This window comes from Pangasianodon hypophthalmus, chromosome 11, assembly GCF_027358585.1.
Source record: "Pangasianodon hypophthalmus isolate fPanHyp1 chromosome 11, fPanHyp1.pri, whole genome shotgun sequence".
Taxonomy (NCBI): domain Eukaryota; kingdom Metazoa; phylum Chordata; class Actinopteri; order Siluriformes; family Pangasiidae; genus Pangasianodon; species Pangasianodon hypophthalmus.
The window spans coordinates 14,159,582-14,187,397 of record NC_069720.1 but is presented as its reverse complement, the minus strand read 5'-3'; the positions used below and the strand labels follow the sequence as shown (position 1 = coordinate 14,187,397).

The 27,816-nt window shown below is 39.8% G+C and overlaps 1 protein-coding gene across 2 annotated transcripts in view; it reads left to right on the top strand.

Annotated features, from left to right (window-relative positions):
* The window catches only part of kdm4b (lysine (K)-specific demethylase 4B), a 63,034-nt gene that overhangs the window by 22,185 nt on the left and 13,033 nt on the right, over window positions 1-27,816 (top strand). The window contains exons 7-17 of one of the 2 annotated variants that reach the window (XM_053237915.1): window positions 5,340-5,443; window positions 10,591-10,728; window positions 16,797-16,993; window positions 17,133-17,353; window positions 18,237-18,436; window positions 19,376-19,499; window positions 20,364-20,542; window positions 21,215-21,404; window positions 25,113-25,189; window positions 25,350-25,405; window positions 26,653-26,761. In XM_053237915.1, coding sequence (XP_053093890.1) covers window positions 5,340-5,443; window positions 10,591-10,728; window positions 16,797-16,993; window positions 17,133-17,353; window positions 18,237-18,436; window positions 19,376-19,499; window positions 20,364-20,542; window positions 21,215-21,404; window positions 25,113-25,189; window positions 25,350-25,405; window positions 26,653-26,761 — 1,595 coding nt within the window. Of the gene's footprint in view, window positions 1-5,339; window positions 5,444-10,590; window positions 10,729-16,796; window positions 16,994-17,132; window positions 17,354-18,233; window positions 18,437-19,375; window positions 19,500-20,363; window positions 20,543-21,214; window positions 21,405-25,112; window positions 25,190-25,349; window positions 25,406-26,652; window positions 26,762-27,816 lie in introns of both variants that reach the window. The other variant, XM_053237914.1, reaches the window with a different exon arrangement.

Here is a 27,816-nt window from a genome sequence, read left to right as displayed (position 1 = left end):
ACAAATATGTACAGTAATATACAGAGTCAGTTTTGAGAGCATGAATAAGAGGCAGTGTATTGTGTGCTTTCAACCCTGCAGACAAAATGTTTGTCCCATGCCAGTAGTTCAAAATGTCCAAGACTAAACCAATTTAATAAAGCTAGCTCAGCCAACAGCCCCCTCAAGACTATTCTGCACGTCTTAGCACTGCGAGTTTTCTTAGAAAGATGCACAATGTCTTCCTTTTAAATATGTGAGTGAGAGTTAATTCAGTTGTCTCTCGGTTTGAAGAATTTTTCCAAATTTACCATGCACTTAGATTAGATGTCTCATCTATCATCAGCTGGTCTCTGGTTGTTGCTAGGGGTTGTCCAGGGTATCAGGCCAGGGTAGTTGGTGTAAAGTGTAAAAAAAAAAAAAAAAAAAAAGGATTTTTCTAATACCAAAAGTGAGTGTTTTATTAAAAATCCAGCAAAGTATGAATGGAAAAAAAAAGACTTTTAAGGGGTTAAATAAGAGCTTATTTAGGTGTAACCTAATATTATAAAGAACATGTTTGATTGACGGCCCTCTGTCCGAGACTCGAAGCCTGCTACACAACGCACACAGAATCATGTACAGAGTCCAAGCTCGCCCGGTTATAGACTCATCGTTGTGAGGTGTATGTTCACTCTGTTAGTTTTCATTCGCTAGTTCAAAGACCATGCAAGCAGGAGCATTTTTTTGATAGTTTTGATAAAGCCTGTCTGGGATGCATATTTGACCCCTAAGCCTCATGACTGGTGGGGATAAAACTTGTTTAGTCAAGATTAACTCTGCTCACATTGCAAAAATATAGGGAAAAGTGGGAAAATTCGGACATAATTCATACTTGTGCTGCATATTGGCGCCACAAAACCAATATTAGCCAACATCTTTGTGTTGCTTTGGTACAGAATAAAACACACTGTGTCATAACAGGAGATGTAATGAAGCAGAGTTGCAGTTACCACCCCAAAGTTGGTTATTTTCTTATAACAGTACGTTCTGATGAGTTGTCTTCCCCAATTTGCCAATGATTGTAATTTACCATTTATTAAAGAATGACACATGATACTTTTTATATTGTTATATTTAATATTGTGAAATGTCTGCGAAGCAAGTTAGTTTCTGGTATACATTTAGCTTATGTTACCATGAAATGAAACAACTCTTCCTTGGTGGAAGATGTACTGACTATTACAAAGTGCTGACACTGGAGACTCTGTCCATAAACTTTATACATAAACCTTTTTTTTCTTACAGAAAGCAAGCAATGATATGTTTTTCTTTGTTAAATAACACATTTGTTAATCCATTTATCATTAGGTTTAGCTTATGTGGCATCTCTGCTGTGCAGGTTTTTGTGAGTCAGTTGTTACTATATAAACATGTGATTTGCCTTGCAGCCAGAACTACTGTGAGAACTGCTGTTGTAAAGAATTAATCGACACCTTTTGACCAATCGGAATCGAGAATTCGGCAGCACTGTGTTAAACCTTGACAGTCCTTAGAAATGTGTTCAGAGAGAAAAGCTGATTATAAATCGATTGATATATAGTGACATTTGAGTGCTGGAAACTTTTCCAAAACAGACTTTACGACTTTTTCTTATATTTTAAGAAATATAAAAAAAACAGAGCTCTGTTGCAAATGAACTAAAATCTGCGAGTATAAACTGGGGAGATCACACAGTCACAGATGATTTGGACCCAGTCTTTTGGATTTGTTGCTTCACTGCGGTCGTAACTAATTTGCGAGAAAATAATAAAGTCGAGAAAATCTCAGTACCTGTCGCTTTTTTGCTCTCTGGCTGCCTCTTTGGTATCCTTCCTTCATACTCGTGAGTGATAAAGAGAAGGAGAGAAGACGACCCAGAGTGAGCAGTCTGACTTGGAGGAAGCCCTGGCCTCTCTTAAACAAATAACCAGCAACTAGCATCTGTGTTAAATGAGTGAGAGCATCAGTGTGGTGGTGTATATCTGTTCACCACGGCTGACACACACACACACACACACACACACACGCCAATGGAAATGCTTTTATAAGCGCAGAGAGAAGCGGAATCTCATACCCTCACCTCCCACCCTCCTCTGTATGTCTCACGCTCTCTCTTTCTCGCTCTGCTGGTCGATGAAGATTAGTTTGTGTTGTACGTCACCCTGATCTGACAGCGCAAAGAAAGGCATCAAGAAGCAAATGAACCACACAGGCGGGGTGCAGATCCACAGTAATTTGATGGAAAGTGCATGGAATGAGTCTCAAATCTGTCTAAAATCATTTAACACAGAAAAGTCACCGTGTGTGGGTAGCAAAGCTCTAATGACTAATTATAGAAGTTTCTCATCGACCTCATGCACACATTCACACACTGTCACTGATGTGTTCATACATTTGCAGGAATGCCTGCTCTTTTTCTCGTTCTTGAAGGGAGTTTTCACATATGCGGCATTTAGTCTGTTTGAATGGAATTTTTTCCCCTCAGTGCCGTTCTTTAGGCATGAGAGAGAACACGGCAATCACGCTCCGAGAACGTCAGAGTGAGATCGTCTCTGACTGTTTCCAAGAGAGTTCTTAGCGTGAGTTCAGTTGCAGTAAGGAAGAGATTTGATTCTGAATCGGCTCAGCTGCAGGAAGTAAATCAATCACGGCATGTTTTTTTTCTTTTGGGCTGCGAGGAGCTAAACTGATCCAAAGGGCAGAGTGGTTAGCACTGCAGAAATGTGTTCTGGAGATTTCCAATAATGAACAAAAAGACAAAATAAACGCTTTGGCTGTTGTTCCAGCTGCAAGGCAAGTCACAGGCTTGTGTTAATGTGCTTGTGCCATATAGTAACAACTCACAGAGGGACTTGAGTGGCGGACAGTCCACACTTTCTGTGAGAAGACCTTTATTTAGAATTTATGGAAGGAGTCTCCAGTGTCAGCGCTTTGTAAAAGTCAGAGGTTAAGCTGTAACTTTCTGGCACAGGACTGACAGAAAAAGGGAGGCTAGTGAGGGAACGGCTCTTTATAGCTGCTATAACGTAAGTGATAACCAGGGTTTTGTGTTTTGTTGGGTCTTGTTTTGTGGATGTTCCACAGCATTGAATGCATCTACAAACGGATAAAAAGTATAACGTGTTGTTCTTTAATTAAAGCAGAGTTGTGGTTCTGGTATGAGAGGAATAAAACACTTTGGGATGTGCTCCTAAAGGAAAATAATCAACTTCAGGGTGGTAACAGAGTGGTAACTCCGCTTCATCACACCACTTTGTGATCATGTTCCTATATCAGCACACCCGAGGAACTAAAGTAGAGTGGCATGCGCACCAACACTGATGCATTTTATTTATTTATTTAATGGATGGCACATGTGGAAAAACAAATGATTCAACGTCTCATAATCACTGAAAATGGTACGTGGTGGTTCCTGAGATGATGTTCAGCAAAGGGATGAAGGTGTTACTGGACACACCCACTTTTAGTGAATTCCATTGTGCTCGCTTCAACAAAGCTACATGGAAACTCATTTTTAGCTGAAGGTCATGTGATTATGGCCTGTTTTAAATTTCATTTGGTCATTCAGGAAGTAAGCTCAATAATAGCACCCTTGCTAAACACATTACCATGGCCACTGTGTCTCACACTAATGTTTCCTCCCTGCTGTAGCATGGCTCTCTCCTCCGCACTAACCTTTCCCACATTAGCCAGTCTCGGCCACACGTTTGTCTGCTTTGCTCCTCTTTTACTCTACTTAATATCCCGCTTTGAAGACTAAACCAAGCTTCAGGTTAATGTCCCTCAAGGGAAGTTCTGGAGCATCAGCTGCATTTTAATGTGGAGCAATGTTCTGCTCAGGCAAGCTTTTTCCTTATCTAAGGTATTTATCCTGACGAACTCTGGAGATAAAAAGGATTTGTGTAAATATCACTGGAAACTGGAAAAGTCTTGCATGTGAATATATTTTTTGCATACAGCCGTAACATGTATAGTAGGGAGGGGCATTTCTCCTATTTCTGAGACGTTAAATGATTTATTTAGTTTTTTTAAATGGTTGTCAGGTTTTACAAGATGATACCAATATAATCTAGGTTGAATTTTATAACAGACTGTGTGATAGCATGTGTTCTCAATGTCAGATTAAACAGTGAAGGTCCTCTAACCTTCTAATACCTGTGATTAAAGAATATTACGTCGTCAATCAGTGCAATCCTGGCTCGGCAGAAAATGGGGTCACAGAAACAGAAACAAGCCATCACTATAATAATAGTAATGTTATTTCTTGAGAAAACATGTTTTAAAAGGTAAAGAAGAGTCGTTTGGAGCTGTTCATGGCTAGGTAAAACAGAACAATGTGGCATATCCGTGCTTTAAAGTGAGCTTGTGTTTTGAATGATAGCTTGCACTGAAATAAATGTTTGTTTTGAGTTTAGCATAATCCCATATCCTCCTATTAGTGGCTTTTAGATGAGCATTGTAGCAGCGATCACACTGAGAATATAATGAATCATTTCTGACACTTTGGTCACCATGGTGCTAAATCAGCCTCTGGTGAACGTCACATTATGTGTTCTAAGACTTCCAGTCTCGGCTCACGACCAGAAAATGATTTTATGATGTGCTATTTATTCATCTGGGACAGCAAAGTCAGACCCAAAATCGTACAGTGTGAAGCTTTACAGGGACGAAAGTTACAGCTCTAAATGCCTTAATGGTTTGCAGATGTTTATCACATTACCAAAAAGCAGGCTAAAGGAAAAGGTGGTCCAGTCAACTGCTGTTACATTGAATATTTTCAGTAGCAAGAAATTGAAATTGTATACTGCTCTATGTAAGTTATGGTAATTGTATACTAAATTGTAAATTCAATTGTATACTACTTTAATGAATAGTATTGCAAAAAAAAAAAAAGTATGCCAGTGATTCCTCACCATGGTCCTAAAATCTCCCCGATACTCATTCATTCATTCATTCATTCATTCGTATCCTGGTCAGAGTAATGATCCGGAGCCAGGGCCTATCCTGGGAACCCTGGGTGTGAAGCGGAAATACAGCCTGCATGCATGCGTTCACATGTAGGGGCAGTTTAGAGTAGCCAGTTACAGCATACCTACTGGCATGTTTTTGGGAACATGGCAGAAATGTACAGGAAATGAACTCCACACTCCAACACTTCCAGAGGTTATGTTTGTGGGTGGTGGTATATTCTTTCTTCCCTAAAATTTTTTTCATCTTAAATGTAATGATTATCTTAATTTAAAACAAAAAAAGTTAGAACCCAGAGTAAATTGTCTTAAATGTGAAGCTGATGATACATTTTTTTTAAATAATTTTTTTTTTTTTCAACAACTTTGCAGGCTTTTTCCCCGGCAGCTCTCAGGGATGTGATGCATTTCTTCGTCACAAGATGACCCTTATCTCTCCCTCCATCCTGAAGAAGTACAGCATCCCTTTTGATCGAGTACGTACAGTGTCTCACAGATGTGGATTTGTTGTCATTTCTCATAGTAGTGCTCATGTTATATTGTGATTTTTTAATGTTAATTTTAATTGTAACAACAAGATTTTCGAAACGAACACCAGAATTCACTTTCACACGATTTCCACACATCATTGCTGGTAATCCCTTGCTGACATTTTTCAATAAAGCAACACTTTCCATCAAACATCTGCATTCACCATCAGACACCAGTATCCCTAATCGTTCAACAGCTTTCCTAATCGTTCAACAGCTTTCCTAATCGTTCAACAGCTTTCCTAATCGTTCAACAGCTTTCCTTGTCAAACATCAGCATTCCTATTCGTTCGCCAGCATTCCTAATCTTTCAACAGCATTCCTAATCTTTCAACAGCATTCCTAATCCTTCAACAGCTTTTTCTATCACACAGCAGCGTTCATATTTATTTACCAGTTTCCCGTACTGCACACTAGCATTCCTAATTTTTCACCACCATTCCTATCCATTCACCAGCTTTCCCAATTGCACAGAAAAATTCCTACTCATTCATTAGCATTCCTAATAATACACCAGTGTTTCTTATTGCTTTCCCTGTTGCACACCAGGTTTAATCTTTCACAAGTGTTCCTAATTGTTCACCAGCGTTCCTAATCGTTTACCAGCTTTTCTTATGACACACCAGAATTTCTAATTGTTCACCAGTGTTCCTAATTGTTGACCAGATTGTCCCACCAGCTTTCCTTATTGTGCACCAGCATTCCTAATCTTCCACCAAAGTTCAATTCAATTCATTTTTATTTGTATAGCGCTTTTTTTTTTTTTTTTTTTACAAAGGTCATTGTCTCAAAGCAGCTTTACACAAACAAAAGTAAAGTAAAGTGAATGTTCCTAATCATTCCCCAGCTTTCCCTGTTACATATCAAAATTCCTAATCATTAAGCAGCATTCCTAGTTGTTCACTAGCATTCTCAAATGCAGGCTAGCATTTCAAATCACACACCACCACTCAACATTGTACCCCAACATTTACCTTTGGACACTAACCAATTCCTATAAACATTCTCTGTCATATACCATCACACTCCAAAAGACACAATGTTCTCCATCAGGGGCTTCATGAACGCATTTTCTGAAGGGAGACAAAAATCCAGAATGTTATAGCCGTATAGCAACATTCCTATCAGCACTCAGTTTGTGGATGTGAGAGATAATGGGAGTGGACTGGGTGTGTGTCAGCTAGGCCACTCATCATCTGAGTAATACTGTCTAAATCACCTAAGACTTTGACATGTGGGTGTGTGTGTCGTGCACACTTTCTAATCCATCCCCTCGACCCCCTCCTCCACCCAAAAAAAAAAAAAAAACCCCACACAGTTCCACTCGACTCTGCTCTGATGAAATGAAGCACTTGCTTATGCTTCAGTACTGCAGAATGGATGAGCGCACACACACTCATTATGCTCTCAATTCATCTCATTTCAGAGTGTGTGTGTGTGTGTGTGTGTGAGTGAAAAGAGTGAACAGAGACGCTGCATGCTAATTTTTTGAACAAACACGGTGGTGAAAAGTCAGCCAGGCTCTGTAGGGATCCTTACAAACAACCAGTCACTGATCAATAATTGTTTACAACATTCATTGATCACTATAGTTGGTCTTCTTTGTTCTATAAGAAATAAATTACAGTCTATTATTTTCTATTTTGATAAAACTCTATTCTGAATGTCTTTTAGAAAATCTTCCTTACTCATATAACATGTTTCAATATGCAAATGATCATCACAAATTCAATGAATATGCAAATTAGTCTATGACATCATTTGGCAATTTCCTGCAAATTTTTTAGAATGCTTTAGCATGCATTAGCACAAACATGAACATTTTTTATATTTGTATATGATCTGCATTTGGATATTTTGATAGTATGTTTGTATATGATGTGAAAATATGCAAATGAGCCAACAGATCATTAAAAATGTGCTAATTATTTTATTTTGAGACCCCATTAGCCCTGTATCTCCAGTGCAAATGTCGGACATCAAACATGTCTTGGTGATTGACCTTCAGTGGTGCATGATGATGTTCTCCACTGACGCATAGCTAACTCTGATCAGATGCCATCGATTTTATTGATGATAGACGAAGCTGCTCGGTGAGCTGGGTGAGCAGCAAGGGTTGAAAAATGGCAGACGTCACAACTAATACATCTAGCTTCGTTGCTAATGGAAGGTATTGAGCTGTGGCATTTCTGGGGGACTCCCACGACTTCGGAAGCGACAGAGTTAAAAAAAAAAACAGAGTGAAATGAAAGTCTTTATTTGCCAAGGCTGGCTAACTCTCCATGCCGTGCTTATCGTGGAGCTCGAGCTGTGAGGCAATTAGAGGTGGAGTTATTGAAGTATGGACTGGACTGAGGGACAGATGGCAAGAAGAAGAGGGAGGGAGAAGGAGACAGTGGAGAGCAAGAAAGGATTGTAGAGATACTCTATTAAAGGAGCAATGGAGAAGGCAGGAGAGAAGGAGGAGGTGAGAAGGAGGGGAAAAATACAAGGGATGGATGCTGGAAGTGGAGGAGAAACTGAAGTGCGGAGTGAGTAATGGGTAGGAAGAGTGGATTATGGAGATGATGATGTGGTGAGGGAGGGATAGAGTGAAGATGGGAGAGAGGGAACTGAAGAAGTGTGAATGTACAAAAAAAGAGCGAACAGTGGAGAAGACAAGACTGAGAAAACAAAGCAAGAGGTGCGCAGTGGAAAGAGCAAGCTAGGTGTGAGAGATGAACAGACTGAGGAAAAGGAAGTGAAAGAGGGATAGAGAGAAGGAGTGGGAGTAAGCTGAGCATGAGAAATGAATACAGACAGCAAGGGAAGGTGAAAACTCTAAGATGATAGAAGAGTAGTGAGAAAAGAACTAGAAGCAGAAGATTGGACAGAGCAAGGAAGATAGGGAGAGAGGCAGAGTGACAGAAAGTGTAGAGTGAGAAATCATCAGGAAGAGCAAGCAAGCGGTAGAGAAGGCGATGGATAAAAAGCAAGAGGGATAGAAATGGAAGTTGGGAGAGAGGGATAAAGATGTAGGGAGGGAGTAAGACAGATGGTGGAAAGTAAAAGATGGATAGAGTGACAGAATGGAGAAGCTGGAGAGTGAAATTGAAGTATAGATTGACAGATAGATACGGAGAGATGCTGCACTTGGAGAAAGAAAGCAATCAGTGGAGAGGGCGAGAGAGGGAGTGAGAAAGAAGAAAACAGGAAGCAAGGGATGGATAAAAACAAGGTATGGAATTAGAGATGGGCAGAGAGAGTGAGAGCAGTCAGTGTAGAGAGGGAACAAGAAGAAGAAAGCAGAGATCTTGAGCTGGATGGATAGAGTAAGAGTGGAGGAAAAAGATAAGTGAGAATGAAGAGATCTTGTGTACACGTGTTTGTCCCTGGCGATTTGTCTGAGGTCACATCATTGAAACCCAGTTTTGTGTCCTAAAGTGCCTTTTACAGCTTAATTTGCAACAGATTGCCTCTTTCATCAAACGCACCCTTCAGTAACTCCTTTAAGTGGTTCCTCTTCCCTGAACCCAGAGTTACTTAAAGTGCCCATGAAGTGAGTGTTTCACAGCTTTCTGTACCTATCCTTAGTGTTCTGGATACCGATACAATAGTATAGCTGCGAAAAAATATTGTTTTATACTAATATTGTTGTACACTATATGGCCAAGAATATATGGACATCTGACCCTTACACCTATATGAGCTTGTTGGACATCCCATTCCAAAGCCATGGGCATTAATATGGAGTTGGTAGTATTTGTGGAAATTTGTGCCCATTTGATCAAACGAGCATTTTTGTCATCAGGCACTGATGTTGGATAAGCAGGCCTGGCTCACACCTGACTTTCTAATTCATCCCAAACTTGCTCGGTGGGACTGTAGTCAGGGCTCTGTGCCCTGAAAACCCTGAAAACCAGCCCGAGACAATTATCTGTCCTCCATCAAATTTTACTGTTTGCACTATGCATTCGGGTAGGTAACGTTCCCCTGGCATCTTCCTAACCCAAATTTGTGCATCAGACTGCCAGAGAGTGAAGCGTGGTTCACCACTCCAGAGAACATGTTTCCACTACTCCAGAGTCCAGTGAGTGATGTGCTTTACACCACTCCAGCCAACACTTGGCATTTTGAATAGTGATCTTAGCTTTATGAGATGGGTTTCCATGGCCAAGCAGCTGAACACAAGTCTCTCGTGCGCAGTTCTTGTGCTGATATTGCTTCCAGAGGCAGTTTGGAGCTATGTTATGAGTGTTGCAACAGAGGATTTTTATGCGCTGCGTGCTTCAGCACTCATTTACCTCACTCTGAGTTTGCATGGTCTACCGCTTTGTGGCTGAGCCGTTGTTGCTCGTAGATGCTTCCATTTCACAGTAATAGCGCACTCAGTTGACCAGGGCAGATATAGCCAGCAAAGGTGGCATCTTATGACACTCTTCAGTGCGACCCAATCTGCTGCCATTGTTTGTCCATGGAGATTGCATGGCTATATGCTTGATTTTATGCACCTGTTTAGCAATGGGTGTGGCTGAAACACCTGAACTCGATAATTAGGAGGGGTGTCTGCATATTTAGGCATGTAGTGTACAGTATATATCCTGCACCCTGGGGAATGTTTTACTCCACAGTAGCTCGTTAGCAGCAAAGCCAGGTTTGTGTTTTCAGCCATCGCTTGGTTGACAAAAACGGTTGGAGTTTATTCATTTGGAAGAGGGTAGAATTTGTTTGGGTTGGTAGGTATGTGAGAGATGCTCTTCAGAGGTGTTTTACTGACTTGGAACTATTTAGTGCCAGAATGTTATTACTTCAGACTGATTGAAAATGAAAAGTAATATCATTTTAGCATAATATTTAACTAACTTGCGGCTCTCAAGCCATTTTGTGTGAGTGTGAGAGTGAGTGTGAGAGTGAGTGTGAGAGTGAGTGTGAGAGTGAGTGTGAGAGTGAGTGTGAGAGTGAGTGTGAGAGTGAGTGTGAGAGTGAGTGTGAGAGTGAGTGTGAGAGTGAGTGTGAGAGTGAGTGTGAGAGTGAGTGTGAGAGAATATGTGGTTCTGAGTTTGGGTACTTATGCAACTAAAGATATTTACTTTCATCTTGTGTATCTCATTCAGATCACACAGGAAGCGGGCGAGTTCATGATCACATTCCCGTATGGCTACCATGCAGGGTTCAACCACGGCTTCAACTGTGCTGAGTCCACCAACTTTGCCACACTACGCTGGATCGACTATGGCAAAATGGCCACGCAGGTAGGTAGCTAGAGGAACCTCGAGGACCTCGTCCAAATTAGTGTGTTTAACTACTGCAGGTTCCGAACCCTGGTCCTGGAGAACACCCTGTCCTCACATTGTAGTGGTTTCCCTGCTTTAACACACCCATTTCAACTCAGGAAGGACTGGTCATTAGCTGATTGTTAGCTGGGGGGGCTTGGGGGGGATCTCTAAAACAGCACAGTTTGCTTAAGAAAGGAAGTAGGATTAAAGAGGAAAAGAAAATAGAAAAAGGAAAAGTTAATCTTGGCTTACCTTCTGCTGAAAGTGACCTGCCACTTGCAGCTATTTCTCACAGTGCATTACAGGAGACTACACTGTAGAAAGTCTCATGTAATGTTTATCGAAGTCTCATTAAATCTGTTAGACTTGTTAGCATCTTGGGATCTTGAAGTGCATGACATTTTTAGTAAGGATACTCAAAAATGTGCACTACTTAGGGGTTGAAGTTACAGAAGTGGACAATGTTCTACTACACTAACTAATCACAAAATAATGCAACTAAGTAATGGGGGTGGATCCCTGTCCTTTAGAAGGTTGGGTGGCTGGATGGATGGATGATGTACAAACAGGAGGATAGATGGTGGATGGCTAGATAGATGAATGGATAGATTGATGGTAATTTGCTCCATAAGTGGAACGATGGATGGGTGAGTAGATTGATGTTTTGATATATGGATGGATAGATGGGTAAATGATTGGGTAAATTGCTTCATAGATGGAAAATGGATGGGTGAGTAGATGGGTAGCTTGATGGCTTGGTTGAAGGATGGAGGAATAGATTGGTAGATAAATAGGTAGGGATGAAAGGATTGACAGATGGCAGAGTGGATGGATGGATAGAAGGATAGATAAATAGGTGAGATGTGTGATAGATAGATGGATTGGGAAGACAGATGGATTGGTAGATGGACATTAGATCAAAGGATGGTTGGATTAGACAATGGTTAGATTAGTAGATGAATAGAGGTATAGAAAGATGGATGAATAGATAGAATGATGGATAGATGGGTAGATGGATGCTTGGATTAATAGATGAATAATAGAGGGTTAGATGATGGATGGATACAGGAGTAGATGGACAGACATGAATAGATGGTTGGATGGATGAATAGGTGGATGGATGGGTAGATTGACATACAGGTGGATGAATGGATGGAAGAATAAGATATACATGAATGAAGAGCAGAAAATAAATATGTAGCAAATTCCTATATTTATTCCACCCTCCATCTCTCTCTCTCTCTCTCTCTCTCTCTCTCTCTCTCTCATAGTACTGCAAAGCTGTTGCTTTTAATGTGAGCAGGAGAAGGAATGACAGTCATTATTTTAGTTTGCAGGATTTTCCTCTGTGTGCTCTTAATGGAGGCGCTCATTAGTGGAGCATTTTTAAAGTTAGGCTGCAGGGCCACATGCACATCCACACATACAGGAAATGACTGGAGAAATGACTGGAAAAATTCTCCCAGAAATGATTTCCGCTCAGTCCACAGGAAAGCAGCATGGTGTACAGAGAGACAGAGTGAAGGTCGTACACACACTTAGGACGATCAGCCACTGTAATTATGTCGAAGGCAAATTAGAGACTACAGTATGCCAAGGTTCAAAACTGAAGAGTTAGATGGATCATCAGCTGCTGTGGGATTGTAGTTCATCGAGGTGGCCATCAGTGTGTTTATGTTTAATGGTAAAACAAATGGCTGTGTGAATCCAGGAGTGCATGAAATCCAGGTGACTGTCTTCATACTGATTTATCTTGGATGCACACTACACAATTTTAGCCTGGATAACCCTGTCTGTGATGACTGACCCCCACCTCTGAAGTTGACAAATTGCTGTATGCCCCCAAGGCAACCACTCATATAGTATGACTGGTTCACTGACCTGATTTTCTCAGTCTGCAAGCTGTTGTAGATGGTCCGATATTTTCAAGCATGTTTGATAAATAGTGTGAGCACCTCAACGACAAGTAACAGGAGCAGTGTATCCAGTTCTTTCATCCAGCTATTTGTGTTGGTGGGCGAGGGTAAAATGTAAGCATAGTAATAATAACAGTAATAAGAAATTATGTAGCATGTCATACCCAAATTGTTGTTAAGGACAGCAAAAATAAAAATGACATGATTCCTGGTGACACGTAAATATGCAAATAGCTACATTTCTTTACACTATACCCCCAGTTCTCTTTGCAGAACAGACAATAATTGCTATCTGTGTCTTGTGTCCATACAAAATAGTGCAGAAACGACCAAAGTTGTCACATTTATTTTCGTGAGGAAGTGGGATTTGGAGATCATTTGCACTTTGTCTGGTCTCTCTAAGTGAAAGATTGTGTAGTGTGTGGGCCTCATCTGCAATCTCTTGTGTAGGGTGCTCAATGTAGTGGGAGCAATACAATTCTGAAATTTGGAAAGTCATGTAGTGTTCACTTGGCATTAGTTTTGCTTGATCAAAATATCTTTCCCGTTTTGTGATCTCCTGTATGGGCTAATAAAAATCTCCATCCACACACCTCCCAGTGATTTACAGTCCCTAAATGATATAGGCATTACTGAGGACACTTTTATGAGACACTTTCATTGCTGCTCTAGATAAGCAGGCTGCTGTTTTGAAAATGCACCAGACGGCTTAAAACTGCCCTGAGCGTTGCTTTCCCACTGCTGTTCCTGATGGATAGAGCTAAATCAACACCAAAAGTGGCCTTATCCACGGATTATCATTAAAAAAAGTAGCATTTTTAAAAGGATACATAATGCCTCTGCATATCTCTCATCATCCCCCTCCCAAATATTTATACACTTGCAGTCTCTCTTATGGAGGTAGTTCCTGCATGGTGATGGTGGGAGTTCCCAATTCCTTTAAAAGCCTCCCTACCCCCATTTTCCCCTCTTTCTTTCTGGTCTCAGCTCAGCAGAAAAAATACAGTACTCCAATGAGCACTATGGAGGAGGTGTACAGTTGTTATTGCTTTGCGGCTAGTGCTTGTTGTTATGGTTATTAACACCATGCACACACACTGGTATATAGAGCTGTTCACTCCAGTATTGTTGCCTGCTGCTTTGCGGTGAAATGTTTCCCGTGATTTAACACAAGGTTCTCATAGTGGGGAGAAAATAATGGCCATATGTAATATAGAGGACAGACACTTCTGAGAAAATTAGTTTTATTTTCATCTCTCGTTCCTTGTCTTGCTGTTGCTCTCTCGCTGTTTTTTATTTTTATTTCTCCTGATAAGTTTGATAATCACACCCTCTCATCCCGATTGGCTGCGGTGTTTAACACACAGAAAACACCTGCCAGCAAAGCCTAATGTCAGAATGGTGGTTAAATCCATCACTGAAAATGGAGGCTACTGTTTCTGTATTGACTATTCAGAATGATGTAGAACATCAACAAACCTGCTACCAGATAACGGATTATTGCATTCTGGTATACCAAGTGTCAGTTTAGACATTATCTACTATCTAATGATCAGCGGACTGCAAACTGCAGTAAAAAGCTGTGAACATGGCTTGTTTTTTTTTTTTTTTTTTTTTTTTTTTGGGGAACACCAGTAAGGTTGCCAGCACGCTTGACAGGAAGAATAAAATGAGGAGAGCTGAAGTTGGTGTGGTGTTTTCCAAAATCATATAGGTTACCTAAAATCATAAAAGACTATTTTTCAAAAGTGTTGTACAAATGGCTCTTTCAGTAAATGACTCAGGTGATGTTGCAAAAATGATTTTGACGTGAGGTTAGTCTTTCATGTTTTAGGAGGTGACTGGGCTCCCAATTCTCAGGAAAATGGTCACCTCCTGCAAAGGCCCTTCCTGTTGAGGAACCTCCTGAAAATCACAAGTGAAATGGCAGAATCTTTGAGGATGCAGAAATGCAGAACCTTTGAGGATGCAGCACTTCTAGGAGGGACCCCTGGGCAGTCAGGAGTGGTACCCTGTCAGGAAGGGACCCTGTCAGGAGGAGTACCTTGTTACGAAGGGACCTAGTCAGAAGGGGTACCCGCTCAGAAGGGGTACCTGCTCAGAAGGCCTACCCTGACAGGAAGGGACCTGGTCAGAAGGGGTACCCTGTCAGGAGGAGTACCCTCTCAAAAATGACCCTGTGATTAGAACACTCTTTCAAGAGGTGACTTGACTGGATTTCTACTAAAAACGGTCCCCTCCCACAAAAGAGGCACTTCCTGAAAACCTGCATGAATTGATAACCTTCTAAAACAGGATCCTTACTTTTTTAGAAGGTAACCTGTTTAGAAAGCAACCTGTTACCCTCTCAGAAAGGGACCTTGTTAGCTCATGAAAGATTGAAAACTGACTTCCTGAAGTAGACCCAGGAAGTCCAAAAAGACCTAAACTTTTACAATGCACTTTCACTGCTGCTCTAGATAAGCAGGCTTATGTTATGGAAATAAACAACACAGCTTAAAACGGCCCTGAGCATTGCTTTCCCACTGCTGTTCCTGATGGTTGGAGCTAAATCAGCACCAAAAGTCGTCTTATCCACAGACGATCAATAAAAAGCAAAAAATATCACCTTTAAAAGCAACCATAACCCTTGGAAATGGTGAAATTTTCAATTTGTGACCACACTTAGGATCCTGACCTATTTAAGACCATGACCTTGTCACCTGAAGGTGGTAGAAGTTGGGCCTTTCAGGAAATGCCCAGAGGAGTCCTTCAGGAAGCAGTTCTTTCAGATGACCTTTTTCTAGTTCTATTGATTGCTTGAAGCTAATTTCGAATGAATCACAATGTCATCTGGAACTTGGAGCGTGGCATGACAAGCATATTTATAGTACGTCAGACCTTTACGCTGTTGTAAATTGTAATTTATTCTGTTTTTCTTAGCATTTTGGTGTCTTCTGTTTCATTAATTTGTCACATCTCAAACATTGATGTGGAAATAATGATCTCAAAGAGTGCCTATCTCTGTGTGTGTTTTTTATGCACCAAATCACCATTTAGATCAGCAAGCTTTTTTGTTTTAATTAGATTTGGACTTGAGTGTGTTTTTGAAGCCATTATGGATAAATATATCCCATGGTCTCCACCATGTCTCCTGTCTGGGCTGGATACAGTTCAAAAGCAAAAGATTTACAAGAACATCAAACTCTAAATTAGTGTGACTCTTGTAATTATTTCATCAGGTTTCTGATATCACTCCTTTTTAAGGCCCAGTAATGTTGCTTGGTGTCAAATTACAAAGAATATAATGGCCTTGCTTTGTATTACAATGCAAGAAGAGTTATTAAAGAGTTATTAACCCAGAGTTATTAATGTTATTAATATAATTATTATAAAATATATAGTATATGTAATTATGTATTTATAATGACGCTTATTACACACACACACACACACATATATAATTTTTTTTTTTTTTTTTTTTTTTACAAATGAGCTTTACTTTTTGCAGTTTTTCTACCTGTATTTCACTTTTGAGGAATTTAAATGGTTTTATGAATGTCTGAGTCACCAAAATATCAATTTATTCAACAAAGCTAGTCTAAATTCTTCATTCACAAAAGTAAACTGAGTAATCAATACCCTGTTTTTTTCCCCTTTTTTCCCCCAGAATTTCAACACCATTTATTTGATTTAAGTTTTCAAAATACCAAATAAGTCCTAAAACTACAGAAGGTGTACAATGCCTTTTTTTATTATTATTATTATTATTATTATTATTATTATTTAATTCTTATTTTTTTTCATTAATATTATTTCTTGTTACTTGTAGGGCACGGTATTTTGTTTTATATAGAACGTAACAAAAATAAAATTAAAATCATGAGAATAAAATTAGCCAACAACGTTAAAAAGCTATTCAAATACTGTTAGTCAAAAAAAGAAAAAAAAGATGATAGACTAACTGATTTTGCTTTTGTATTATTGGTGTTGCTTTGTTTTCTTGGTCATGCACCCTTTAATTACGTCTAAGCTAACTTTGGAAAGGTGATATATGAATTGCTTATTTATTGATTGGTTGATTTAGGTTTTTTTTTTTTTTTTGTTCTTTTTCTTTTTTTTTTTTTGGTTTGATTTTTCTGTTTGTAGTGCACGTGTCGGAAGGACATGGTGAAGATCTCCATGGACGTGTTTGTGCGCTGCTTGCAGCCGGACCGCTATGAACTGTGGAAGAAGGGCAAGGACACAGCTATCCTGGATCACCAGAAGCCCACCACACTGACCAGCCCCGAGCTGGAGCACTGGAGGAAGAACAGAGTGACCTATAGGGAGAAACAGCTCCGCAGGTTAGAGAGCTTCTCACAATCGCCATGTTTGTGAATAATAATGAGTATCAATGTGGTATAATCTACAGTGTTATGGGGAATGGGAAGGCCCAAGCTTGCTTGACTGTACACTAATACAAATGTGTATTGGTGCCCTCAGAGTTCAGCAGAAAATAAAGCAGCTACGCCGACTGAAGCCCGAGGAACTGAAGCTGCTGTCCGAGGAGGGAATTGAGCTGGACATGGCTGATTATCAGAATCGGGTGGAGGAGAAGGAGGCCCAGAGGAAGCAGCAGAAGGAGGAGAAGATGACTAGAGAGGCCATGCTCACTCTGGAGGCACTGGAGAGGGAGGAAAAGGAGGCAGCACTCCGAGAAGGAGGTGAGTAACAGCATGCTTGATTAACAGCAAATTCCTAGTAGCGAAGTCTGTATGCTGCAGCGGCTCTGTAGTTTTCTGTAAGGAGACATTTATTTAGCATTTATGGGAAGGGTCTGCAGGGTAAGCGCTTTGTAACAGTTAAGTAAAGCTGTAACTTTAAGTTTTCCTCAATGGGAAAACCTTAAGGAAAGAGAAAACCTGTTATATTTTTTGCCTTTTGGTGAAGGAACAACTGTTTATAGATGCTATAATGTAAGTGATAACAGGAACTACTTTGCCTTGCAAACATTCTATAACATTAAATGTAACTATAAATGGATAAAAAGTATGATTTTATCATTCTTTAATAAATAAAGGAAAGAAACACTTTGGGACATGCTGTTATTTGAAAATAATCAACTTTGGGGTGGTAACAGTAACTCCTGGGCATTGCTTATTTTCCTTTACCAGCACACCAACAGTGTTTTACTCCTTACTAAGAGCTTTTGGGTTTGATGTTGCAAATATACTGATTGGGATTTTAATGAAATTGTGATATATTCTTCCACTCAGTGCAATACAAGTTCAGGAGTGAATGTTTTTTTTTTTCTTTCTTTGCTGAGACAAGGATTCTCGAAGATGTGGAAAGGCAAGAAAAGTGCCACTGCTGTTATCTTTAGGATGTTTTGATTGTTTTTATGTACCTATTTTATTGTAAGCATTTCACTATATTGCCCTCAAAAAGTGCTTAATAATGAGAAGATTCTCGACATTGGTTATAAAACCAAGCCTGAATGTACCTCCGAATCCCCTGCCTCTCAGCAACTTCTGCTTTTTTTTCAGCTTTTCAAACCTTCTGATATGAATTTGCTGATTGTCTTTTCTTTCTGTCCCGCGCCAGCAGCTTCCCAGCAGCCCAAAGCTGAAAAAGAGCCTGAGCAGGCAGACAAACAAGAGCAAAAGAAACAGAAGAAGAAGAAAAAGGTAAAACCACCTGAGGAGGGCAGCTTCGAGCAGGCGTTCAAGAATTATGCATTGTCCAAGGTGAACGAGGCTCAGAGTAACGGAGGCACGGCGATCGGCAGCTCAGATCCCAGCTTACAGGTTAGCTTACGGAGTTTCTGAAACGTTCAGCAGTCTTAGGTCACTCTTACAGTATGTGTCCACCTGTAAATTTCAGTGCTCTGCTTTGTGTTTAGTCAGTCAGATGAGGACGATTTTAATTCTCCATGTTTGATGCATGTTTTAAAAAAGTTTGTATGGTTCAATATTGTTTACTTGGTATTCATAACAGCAGCCGTAATGACTATCATGGAAAAGCCCTCCAGAGAAGCGCAGAGAAGCAGAGATGAAATTTGCCAGAGGGTGTATTCAGTTAAGAAGTCATTTTTGCAATGGCATGTCCACTACTGGAAGATTTCATTCCATCAGTTTTATATATATATATATATATATATATATATATATATATATATATATATATATATATATAAAAACTAATCCAAAATACAAAGCATGTAGAAGTGATTTAGCAACTTGAGGGGTCGCATTTATGCTTCCTGGGTTTAAATGATCATTTCCTTGTTGCATTTTCCTAATGTATTTCTTGTTGCATTTTCCTTATCAACTCTTACGTAGCTTCAGATAATGTATTATCAACCTCATATTCCCCTGAAATACAATAATGTTAATATTAATATTAACATGCAATATTAAATTCATTGTTCTCTGTTATTGTAAACCAGCAACAAAAACCATGAGGCTCCCTTTGACATGCAAAAAAACCCCCAAAAAACCCAAAAACCCACATTGCTTCATGTCTCAAGTTTGTTCAAGACCACCAGGATTTTTGTGGAACGATGTTATTTGGTCAGATTAGACAAAATGAATCAAAAATGCACAATATTATGGTTGTAGAAAAAAGGCACTGCACACTAACATCAAAGTCCCAAAATCTGTGAACCATGGTGGTGGGAGCATCATTTTGGGGCCCCTGCAATATTTGAATTTGAATACATGTTTATTCTGTCTCTTCATTTGCAGTGCAACTCATACTCAAAGATGAAGATGAAGGTGGAGGTGAAGAAGAGTCGCAGGCATCCATTCAGCAAACCACCCATGCGCACACCCACTTTCATTGTCAAACAGGAGGCTTCCAGTGACGACGGTGGGTGACTGTTAAATTGCATCATTGCTAAGTGCTTTTAAACTGTTAAAACAGTGTTATTACAGTCAACAGGCCCTTACTGATGTGATTTGTCCATTTGGCAAACTCAAAATTGGGAGGAATGCTAATGTACGTATAAAAACCAGTAAAAGAAGAAAGGCTTTCTTGTCATATGCAATTACAGTATAGTGAAATTCTTTGCATATTCCAGCTTGTTAGGAAGTCCCATCAGTGGCATGTTGGTGGAGCCTGGACTCTGATCAGGACCTGAAAGGCGGTTAAAGGGACCGAACATGATACCAGCCAGGGTTTCCTTTCAGCCGAAACACTGCACACTGAAACAGGAACCTTTAAAGGATGCAGCTAATAAGGCCTCCAGAACAGAACACAGCTTATGTCGTCTTCTTACCTTTCTTTTGTTCTGCCTTTCTCTCGATTTGCTCAGACTGACACTTATCGATCTGAGGATCACGACTTACCTGCTTTCAAAGTCACTTTGAGCCTGCAGCAGGGCAACATCAGCTCTGTGTCTCTGTCAAACATACAGACAGAAAGACACTGAGAAGAGAAAAGAGAGGGACTCTTTAGGATTATAATGAGTGGAGGACACAGAGCACGTAGTTGGGGTTTAGGTTGTATTTGTCCCAACCTCCTCAGAGGATTCACCAGTGTAATGCTGCCACTTTTACCCGCAGTATGTTGATTTAGCATCCCTCGAGCAGCAAGTGTTATTAGTATCCTGAGAGAGAGCGAGACTGTGTAAGAAGGAAAGACAAAAATGGAAAGAAAGGAGTTGTTCTAACTGTGTGTGTGTGTGTGTGTGTGTGTGTGTGTGTGTGTGTGTGTGTGTGTGTCTCTCTACAGAGATGTACTCAGGGCTGTCAGTAGGCGGTGCAGCGGAGCAGGAAGTGAAGAAGCAAGAGCAGTGCCACTTGTGGCAAACCCTTTCACCTGACTTTGTGGCGGAGAAGCAGTTTAATGCTGGCATGGCGACTCTGGAGCCACACTGCGCTGTCTGTACGATGTTCTGCCCGTACACACAGGTAACATGCCCAGTTACACCTACACCCTGCCTTCTCACCAGCAGTCCTGCAATAAAGCAACCAGACATCGTTGATTTTTAATTAGAGCTGGCAATTTAGAGCAAAAGGAGAAAGTGGGTGGGCCATTTCACTTCTGATTCTATTCATTTCAGTAGCGATCAAAATGACAACATTCAGCTTGATACAATTGAATCTGTACTGAATATTGTGTCTAGCTGAACATTATCCAATCCAGAAAACTTTTAAATTTTGTTATGATAATGTTTAAGAGTGATTAAATGATATGAAGTATGTCACATACTAGCATAAGCTAGGTAGCTTTCTAGTAAGATAAGGCTAGCAAAGTAATACATACATGTTAAAATGTGTTTTCTGCCTATTATCGTCATGATACGACATGTAATAATACTTGAGTGCTATGTTATAAGTTACATAATCATACGTATATAAGTGATACCAGGACCTAACTTGTCCCCTGGATGTTCCACAACTTTAAATATTACTACAAATGAACAAAAAGCATGATGTGTCACTCATTAATATATTAAAAATGGTATTCATTATGGACCAAGTTCACTTGTGTGTGATGATTTTCATTTTCCCAGTCACTTACTGTGTGTGTGTGTGTGTGTGTGTGTGTGTGTGTGTGTGTGTGTGTGTGTGTGTGTGTAGCCCCCTAAGGACAGCCCTTCCATTTCCGATGTGTCTGCTGTTTCCGTGTCTCGTTGTGGCGAACGGACTCGGCCCCTCGTGCCCGAGATGTGTTTCAGTGCTGGCATGGCGAACACGGAGCCACTTCCCTCCAGCGCTGAGACGAGCACACTGCTCAGCTGCTCCTGCTGCAACCTGCAGGTCCATGCCAGTGAGTACACACACACACACTCTCACACACACACACTGCTAACACACAGCAGTCAGTCCAACCCTACTGCAGTGTTTCTCAGTCTGCAGCACTACTATAAAGTTCCTCTAGTGCAGTTATGTGCTTGGCACTAACAGTCATGTACATTGGGAAGGCCAGAGCATCAAAACCCCCCCATGAGTTTTATTCCTTGTGTAATAGACTGTGATGTAATTCACTAAACCAGGGGTGTCAAACATACAGCCACCTGTTAAAGGTTCAAATCCGGCCCACCAAATGAATTTAGAATGTTCTACGTCAAAGTCATACAAGATTTGACGATTAAAAAAAAAAATAATAATAAAATAAAATAGTCTGTTACTTCACTAGGGGGCAAAATAGAGCAACAAACTCAGCTACTGACAAAATGTGCTAATTATGGCTGTATAATATCCATATTGTGATAAATTAGGTGGCAGTACACTTTTCTGAGATATCGCTTGTATTGTGACCCCTTTTTTTATTTTATTTATTTTTATTTTAAAGTCTGATTCAATCTGTGGGCGCAGCTGATTTAATGTTAAAATTTTGTACTGGTTTTTAAAATATCACACACAGAATTTTATTTTTTCCTTTTTCAGTATTAAATAACCCAATTTTGTAGACATTAATTAAAAGTATCCTTGAACTGAATTTTTCAGTTTTATTTAAAAAAAAAACAAAAAAAAAAAAACACTATTGTACAGTACTGTTAGTATTGTAGAACTATTGTGATATGCTTGTCATCATCCACCTCTATTGCTAATGATGTTTAACTCTTTATTAGTCAATGATTAATTCTTTATTTGCGAGATAAACATTTGACACTGTACAAGTGTCTCTTTCTAAAGGATATAATTTAGATTTAATCCAAAATAGCATTTTAATAATAATAATAATAATAATAATAATTTATTTGTTTGTTTATTTGTGGGGGGGTCTGGATCACTTGAAATTTGACATCCCTACACTAAACCCTGAAATGAGCTCTGCAGCGTGATTCCACTAGAGCATGCTCTTCCTCCACCGCTCCCTCATCTTAATCATCTTTTTTTTTCCTCTCGTCTTCTGCCTGGTCCTCATCTTTTCTCAGCACCACACTGTCAATCAAACGATTCCAGCCAATTTCCGTCTGCACGGCCTGAACCTCAAGAGTCTGTGTTTACTTTGAAAAACATTCTGCTTCTGCAAAGTTTCGGGGTGGGTGGTGTGAAAAAAGTGGAAAAAGCTGTTTGTTTAGTTTGTGCCTCTCTCCTCTGCTCGGGCTGAACGTAAGCTGCGTAGCCAATTAGGAGGGGTTTGTGTGTGTGTGTGTGTGTGTGTGTGTGTGTGTGTGTGTGTGTGTGTGTGTGTGTGTGTGAGGGTTGCTCAGTGCATGCTGCTATATGATTGCTTTCTGCAGTCCTAGCTGTATGCCGTTGCGGTGCAGTCAGCACGAATTTACTGAGAAAACCGAACAAGCCTTTAAAGCCACACACACACACACACACACACACACACACACACACACACACACTGTTGTTTGTCTCCACATTGGTGTGTTAGCTGATGTAAATCTTTACAGCCCAACTGAACATTCCCATCAATGCTCAGCATTAACTATACAAACTATAACACTGAAATCTGATGAATTTTTATCTGATGGAAACACCATCAAATCTCTCCAAGCTTCTGACTTTTAGCTACATGTAAAATATTTTTTACCAAAGTTCCCTCACTGGGACTGACAGGGTCTGAAAATTGATGTCTAAGTTATAATGCTTTTCTTTAGCTTAGGTAAAACTTGCCTGATAGTGTTTTTTTTAATGGTAGATGTGCTTCTCCTGCGTTTATGGTAATTTTACGACTAGTAGCATAAACAGTGTTAATTTACTAACTTGTCACTGAAAATTCCACAGACACAAGCATCTAATAAAGCGAATTACACTGCATACACAGTAGCAAGCGATAAGATGCCTAATCTCTCTACTTCCTTCTGAGAATGATTTTTCTCCGTAATGTCTTTGTACGCATTTAATGAGAGGTTGTAGATGACAGGATAAAATGAAACCAGGTTGTTTATGACCGGATCAAATCAAACCGTTATAAGGTTTACGTGTTTTTCAATTTTTTTTAAATTAAGAACTACAAAGAAACTAATTGCAAGTCAATTACATTTTATTTATCTAGCACTTTTAACAATAGACATTGTCACACAGCAGCTATACAGATAGCTGGATATAGATATCGATTTAGATTCAGATCCCTAATGAGCATGCCAGAGGTGACGGTGGCAAGAAAAAGCTCCCTGAGACAACATGAGGAAGAAACTTTAAGAGGAGCCTCTTGTGGGTGACACCGGATAGTGAGAATATAAATCATTACTCTTCTACAATTTCATATAGTGTCAAGCAGTGCTGACTAATTATAGGCACTAATGTTGTGAGCGGTGAACTGAATAAATTTCAGACCATACACTTGGTCCAAGGAATCATTTGTGCCAAACGTTTGGATTTGTTGATTTACCAATTTATACCTAATTTGCATAAAGTTGAGAAAATGACAACTGTAGCCTGTGTGTGTGAAGTGTATGTACAGTATCTTCTCCAAACAGCACTCTTGGGCTCTAATATTCCCGAAAGGGCTTGGACAATGTCAAAATGGACGACACCTTTCCTCATAATGAGCATTTTGCCTATTTCATCGAAGACGTGTGTCTTTTTTTTCCCTTTTTTTCTTTTTAATCAAATCCTATGGGACGTATATATATTTTTTAAAATTTCAGTGGTGTATTCGATGATTAGTCCCTGTCAGGAAAACCTCAATGCTTCTCTGGTTTAGTTTGATTTTTGAATTATACATACAAAATAAGCCACACCCATGAAAGCTCTGTCTTTTAAGATGGGGGGGGGGGGGGGGGGGGGGGGGAAATCAAAGCCTGCATCACGTTGACATATAAATAAGAGACAACACTCAACAAAGAATCCTGATAGCAGAAAATACTTACCCGAGTTTCAAAAGCTGAGACTGTGCCCAAATAATCCCTGTAAGGTCATTATGGGTATTCTGTACCAGTCAGGACATAGCATTGAATTTTATAAGTGCACTACATATTCTCCGCTATGCTTTGGGACATAATTACAAGATGCCCAGCTTCCCCAAACAGTGCACTAACTAGTGAATAGGGTGTGATTTTGGACAGAACACACATCAGTAGGCTCCCCATAACTGTTGCCATGGCAATGTTGGCATGGTTGCTTCAATCTGTTGTTTTGTTGCTTTTAATTAAAACATGTCCACACACTGTAGCCTATAACTTTTACCTTTCTACATAAATAAAGTTATTTATATAATTGCAATAGTGAAGTTTAAATATACACCGGAGTGAAGGGTTGTGTCATGGTTACGTGCGAACACATAAGACGCATGGTTACATCAGGAGCATTTACATAAAACTGATTAAAGCCCAGTAGCTGCTAGAGACAGAAAGAAATCTCATAAAAATCTCCAGAAAATACACAGTGGAAGCTGATGATGAACTGAAAGATATAAACTTTATTGCACTGATGTGTGATGGGCAATTTACTGCCCCCACCCCCCGTTCAAGTGTGCTTTATTGGTATGCTTGTTTAGTAACAATGTTGCCATAGCAAAAGAATATAAAAAAATATCTTAATAATAATGTCTCTCTCTCTCTCTCTCTCTCTCTAGGTTGCTATGGCGTTAAGCCTGACACTCCACAAGAAAGCTGGATGTGCTCTCGCTGTTGTGCAGTGGCCTGGACAGCAGTAAGACTAAGACACACACACACACACACACACACACACACACACAGCTCACATCTGTCATTAGTGTTTGTACATTTGGATGATAAAGGCACATCACTGCTCAGTTAATGCTGTATTGTAGACACTTGTTAACTGTGTGTGTGTGTGTGTGTATTTGCAGGCCTGTTGTTTGTGTAATCTGCGAGGAGGTGCTTTGAAGATGACCACAGACAACAGGTACAGTTCTCTACCTTACCTCCTTGCTGTATTAAAGCTGCTCTGTAATAAATTCTAGACTAAAGTAATAGTTTGGTGGAAAAAAAGATGATCTTTTGCTGCTTTAGTTTTGCACTAGACCTACTTAGCTAGAGGAGCTAACAAGTAAGAGGACCTTATAGCCTTAAGTTTTTAGTATCATGCACTATGTCTGTCTAAATCATCTTTAGTCACTTATACTACATGGCCAAAAGTATGTGGACAGCTGACCATCACATGCATGTGTGAGCCTTCCTCAGACTGTTGCCACAAAGTTGGAAGCACGCAATGTGTTTGTATGCTGTAGCATTTAGATTTTCCCCAAACACGTTAAAGCATGACAGTGCCCCTGTGCACAAAGAGAGCTTCATGAAGACATGGTTTGCCAAGACTGAAGTGGAAGAACTCAAGTGGCCTACAGACCTCTGACCTCAACCCCACTGAACACCTTCGGGATGAATTGGAACGTCGACGTCGCACCAGGCCTCCTCGCCCGACATCAGTACCCGACTTCACTAATCCCTACAGCAGCTCTCCAAAATCTAGTGGAAAGGCTTCCCAGAAGAGAGGAGGAGACGGACTCCATATTAATGCCCATGGTTTTGGAAGGGGATGTTCAGCAAGCATGTATGGGTGCAATGGTCAGGTCTCCATATATATTTGGGAGTATGGTGTATCTTTATGTATGACAAAATATAAAACATTGGGCCTCATTTATCAAACGAGATATTAAGAAAATTTATTTGTAAATTGTTTGTGGCATTTCCATAGATATGTGGTATTAATGAAATGACAGTTAATTTGTTAAAAAAAAACAAAAACATTTATATCTTGCGAGAGCTCTCGAGGTGTTAAGTCTTCATTTTGCTGTTTTCAGCTGTCTGTAGGCTTTGACTTATAAGGAGTTTTGTAGGCGTGGCTAAATGTAAATCAGCTGACCTCAACATGTGCATGCATGTATGAAGAAAATCAGCAGAACTTTTGTAAATCTGACAGGAATTTTTGGTTGTGTATAGCTTATGAAAGCTTTTACTCACAATTTTGCTAAAAGATTAATAAACAAGGCCCGGTGTCTTTGAGAAGAGTATGTTATTGTTTAGGTTTGCAGGTTTTTTTTTTTAATAAGCTGTCATGCTTATTGCCACCACTGTAACAACAGTCATGTCCTGGCTGATTGACTGCTTGGTGTACATTTCACTTTAAGTGAAGGCTGTGTGTGCTGTGTGCAGGTGGGTGCACGTGATTTGTGCCATTGCAGTGGCCGAGGCTCGCTTTGTTAACGCTGTGGAGAGAGGGCCGGTCGACGTGTCTGCCATCCCAGAAACCAGGAAAAGTCTCGTAAGTGTGTGCTTGTGTGTATATGCATGTTTGCATGTTGGACAAGTTCCAAATTGTGATGCAGTTCTACAACACAGTTGTGCTGAGTCAGGGCTCATGGCCGGCAATCAATTCAGCTCAGCTAGTTAGCGAACTAAGAGATCTGAAACACAGTGGTGTTGATGGAGGATGGCTGTATTGGCTTGAAATTTGAATAATGTAATGTAGATAATGTAGGAAACCAAACTAAATTTTAAACTAAACTAAAAAACTTAATTTCAGTACAAAGTAACTCTTGGATGCAACTGAAAATCACATTAATTATGTAAGGAATAATAGACAACATGCCTACCTTGATCTTGCCATGAAAATAGCCATTGATGCTGACATGGCATTAAAAGAACAATAAATGAAATGAAATACATAGCATGCTGTGGTCTAAGCGGAATACCACACTCCACACCGTGCACTTGTGTGAAAATAATCCACGCTGGGGTGGTGTGAAGTGGATTATTTTTGTATAACAGCATGGTCTGGAGTGTGCAATTCCACTTATACCACAGCGTTTTGCTAATGATTCAGTGTTTAATTTATTAATGAATGACATTTTTTTTTCAGTTTAGAGTTTTAATGGTTTTACGCAGTTTGTCTTTTTACCGAGAACCAGAAAGTGCAAACTCCTCTGTCACTTTCTGACACTTTGACACTCCTTCTCTAAATGTTAAATAAACTCCTAACAAAAACATCACCACATCAACGATTTGAACACTTAATGTAACTGTAAATGGAGAAAAAGTATGTGGAGGTCTTTAATAAATAAAATTAGCATAGTGTTGTGCTGTTATAGGAAAAGAATTAACTTTGAGGTGGTAATAGTAACAACGCTTCGTGCTGGGCCGCATCACATCGCTGCCCCCAGTGTTTTATTCCTTATTACATTAGTATATGTATTACTATTACTATAGTATGTGGAGAACATACAAACGGTTTGAGCCATTAACTTGAACACTACTGCTAATACTAATAATAATATTTTATTAATAGTAAATAATTAATGTATTAAAATAAGTTGGTTG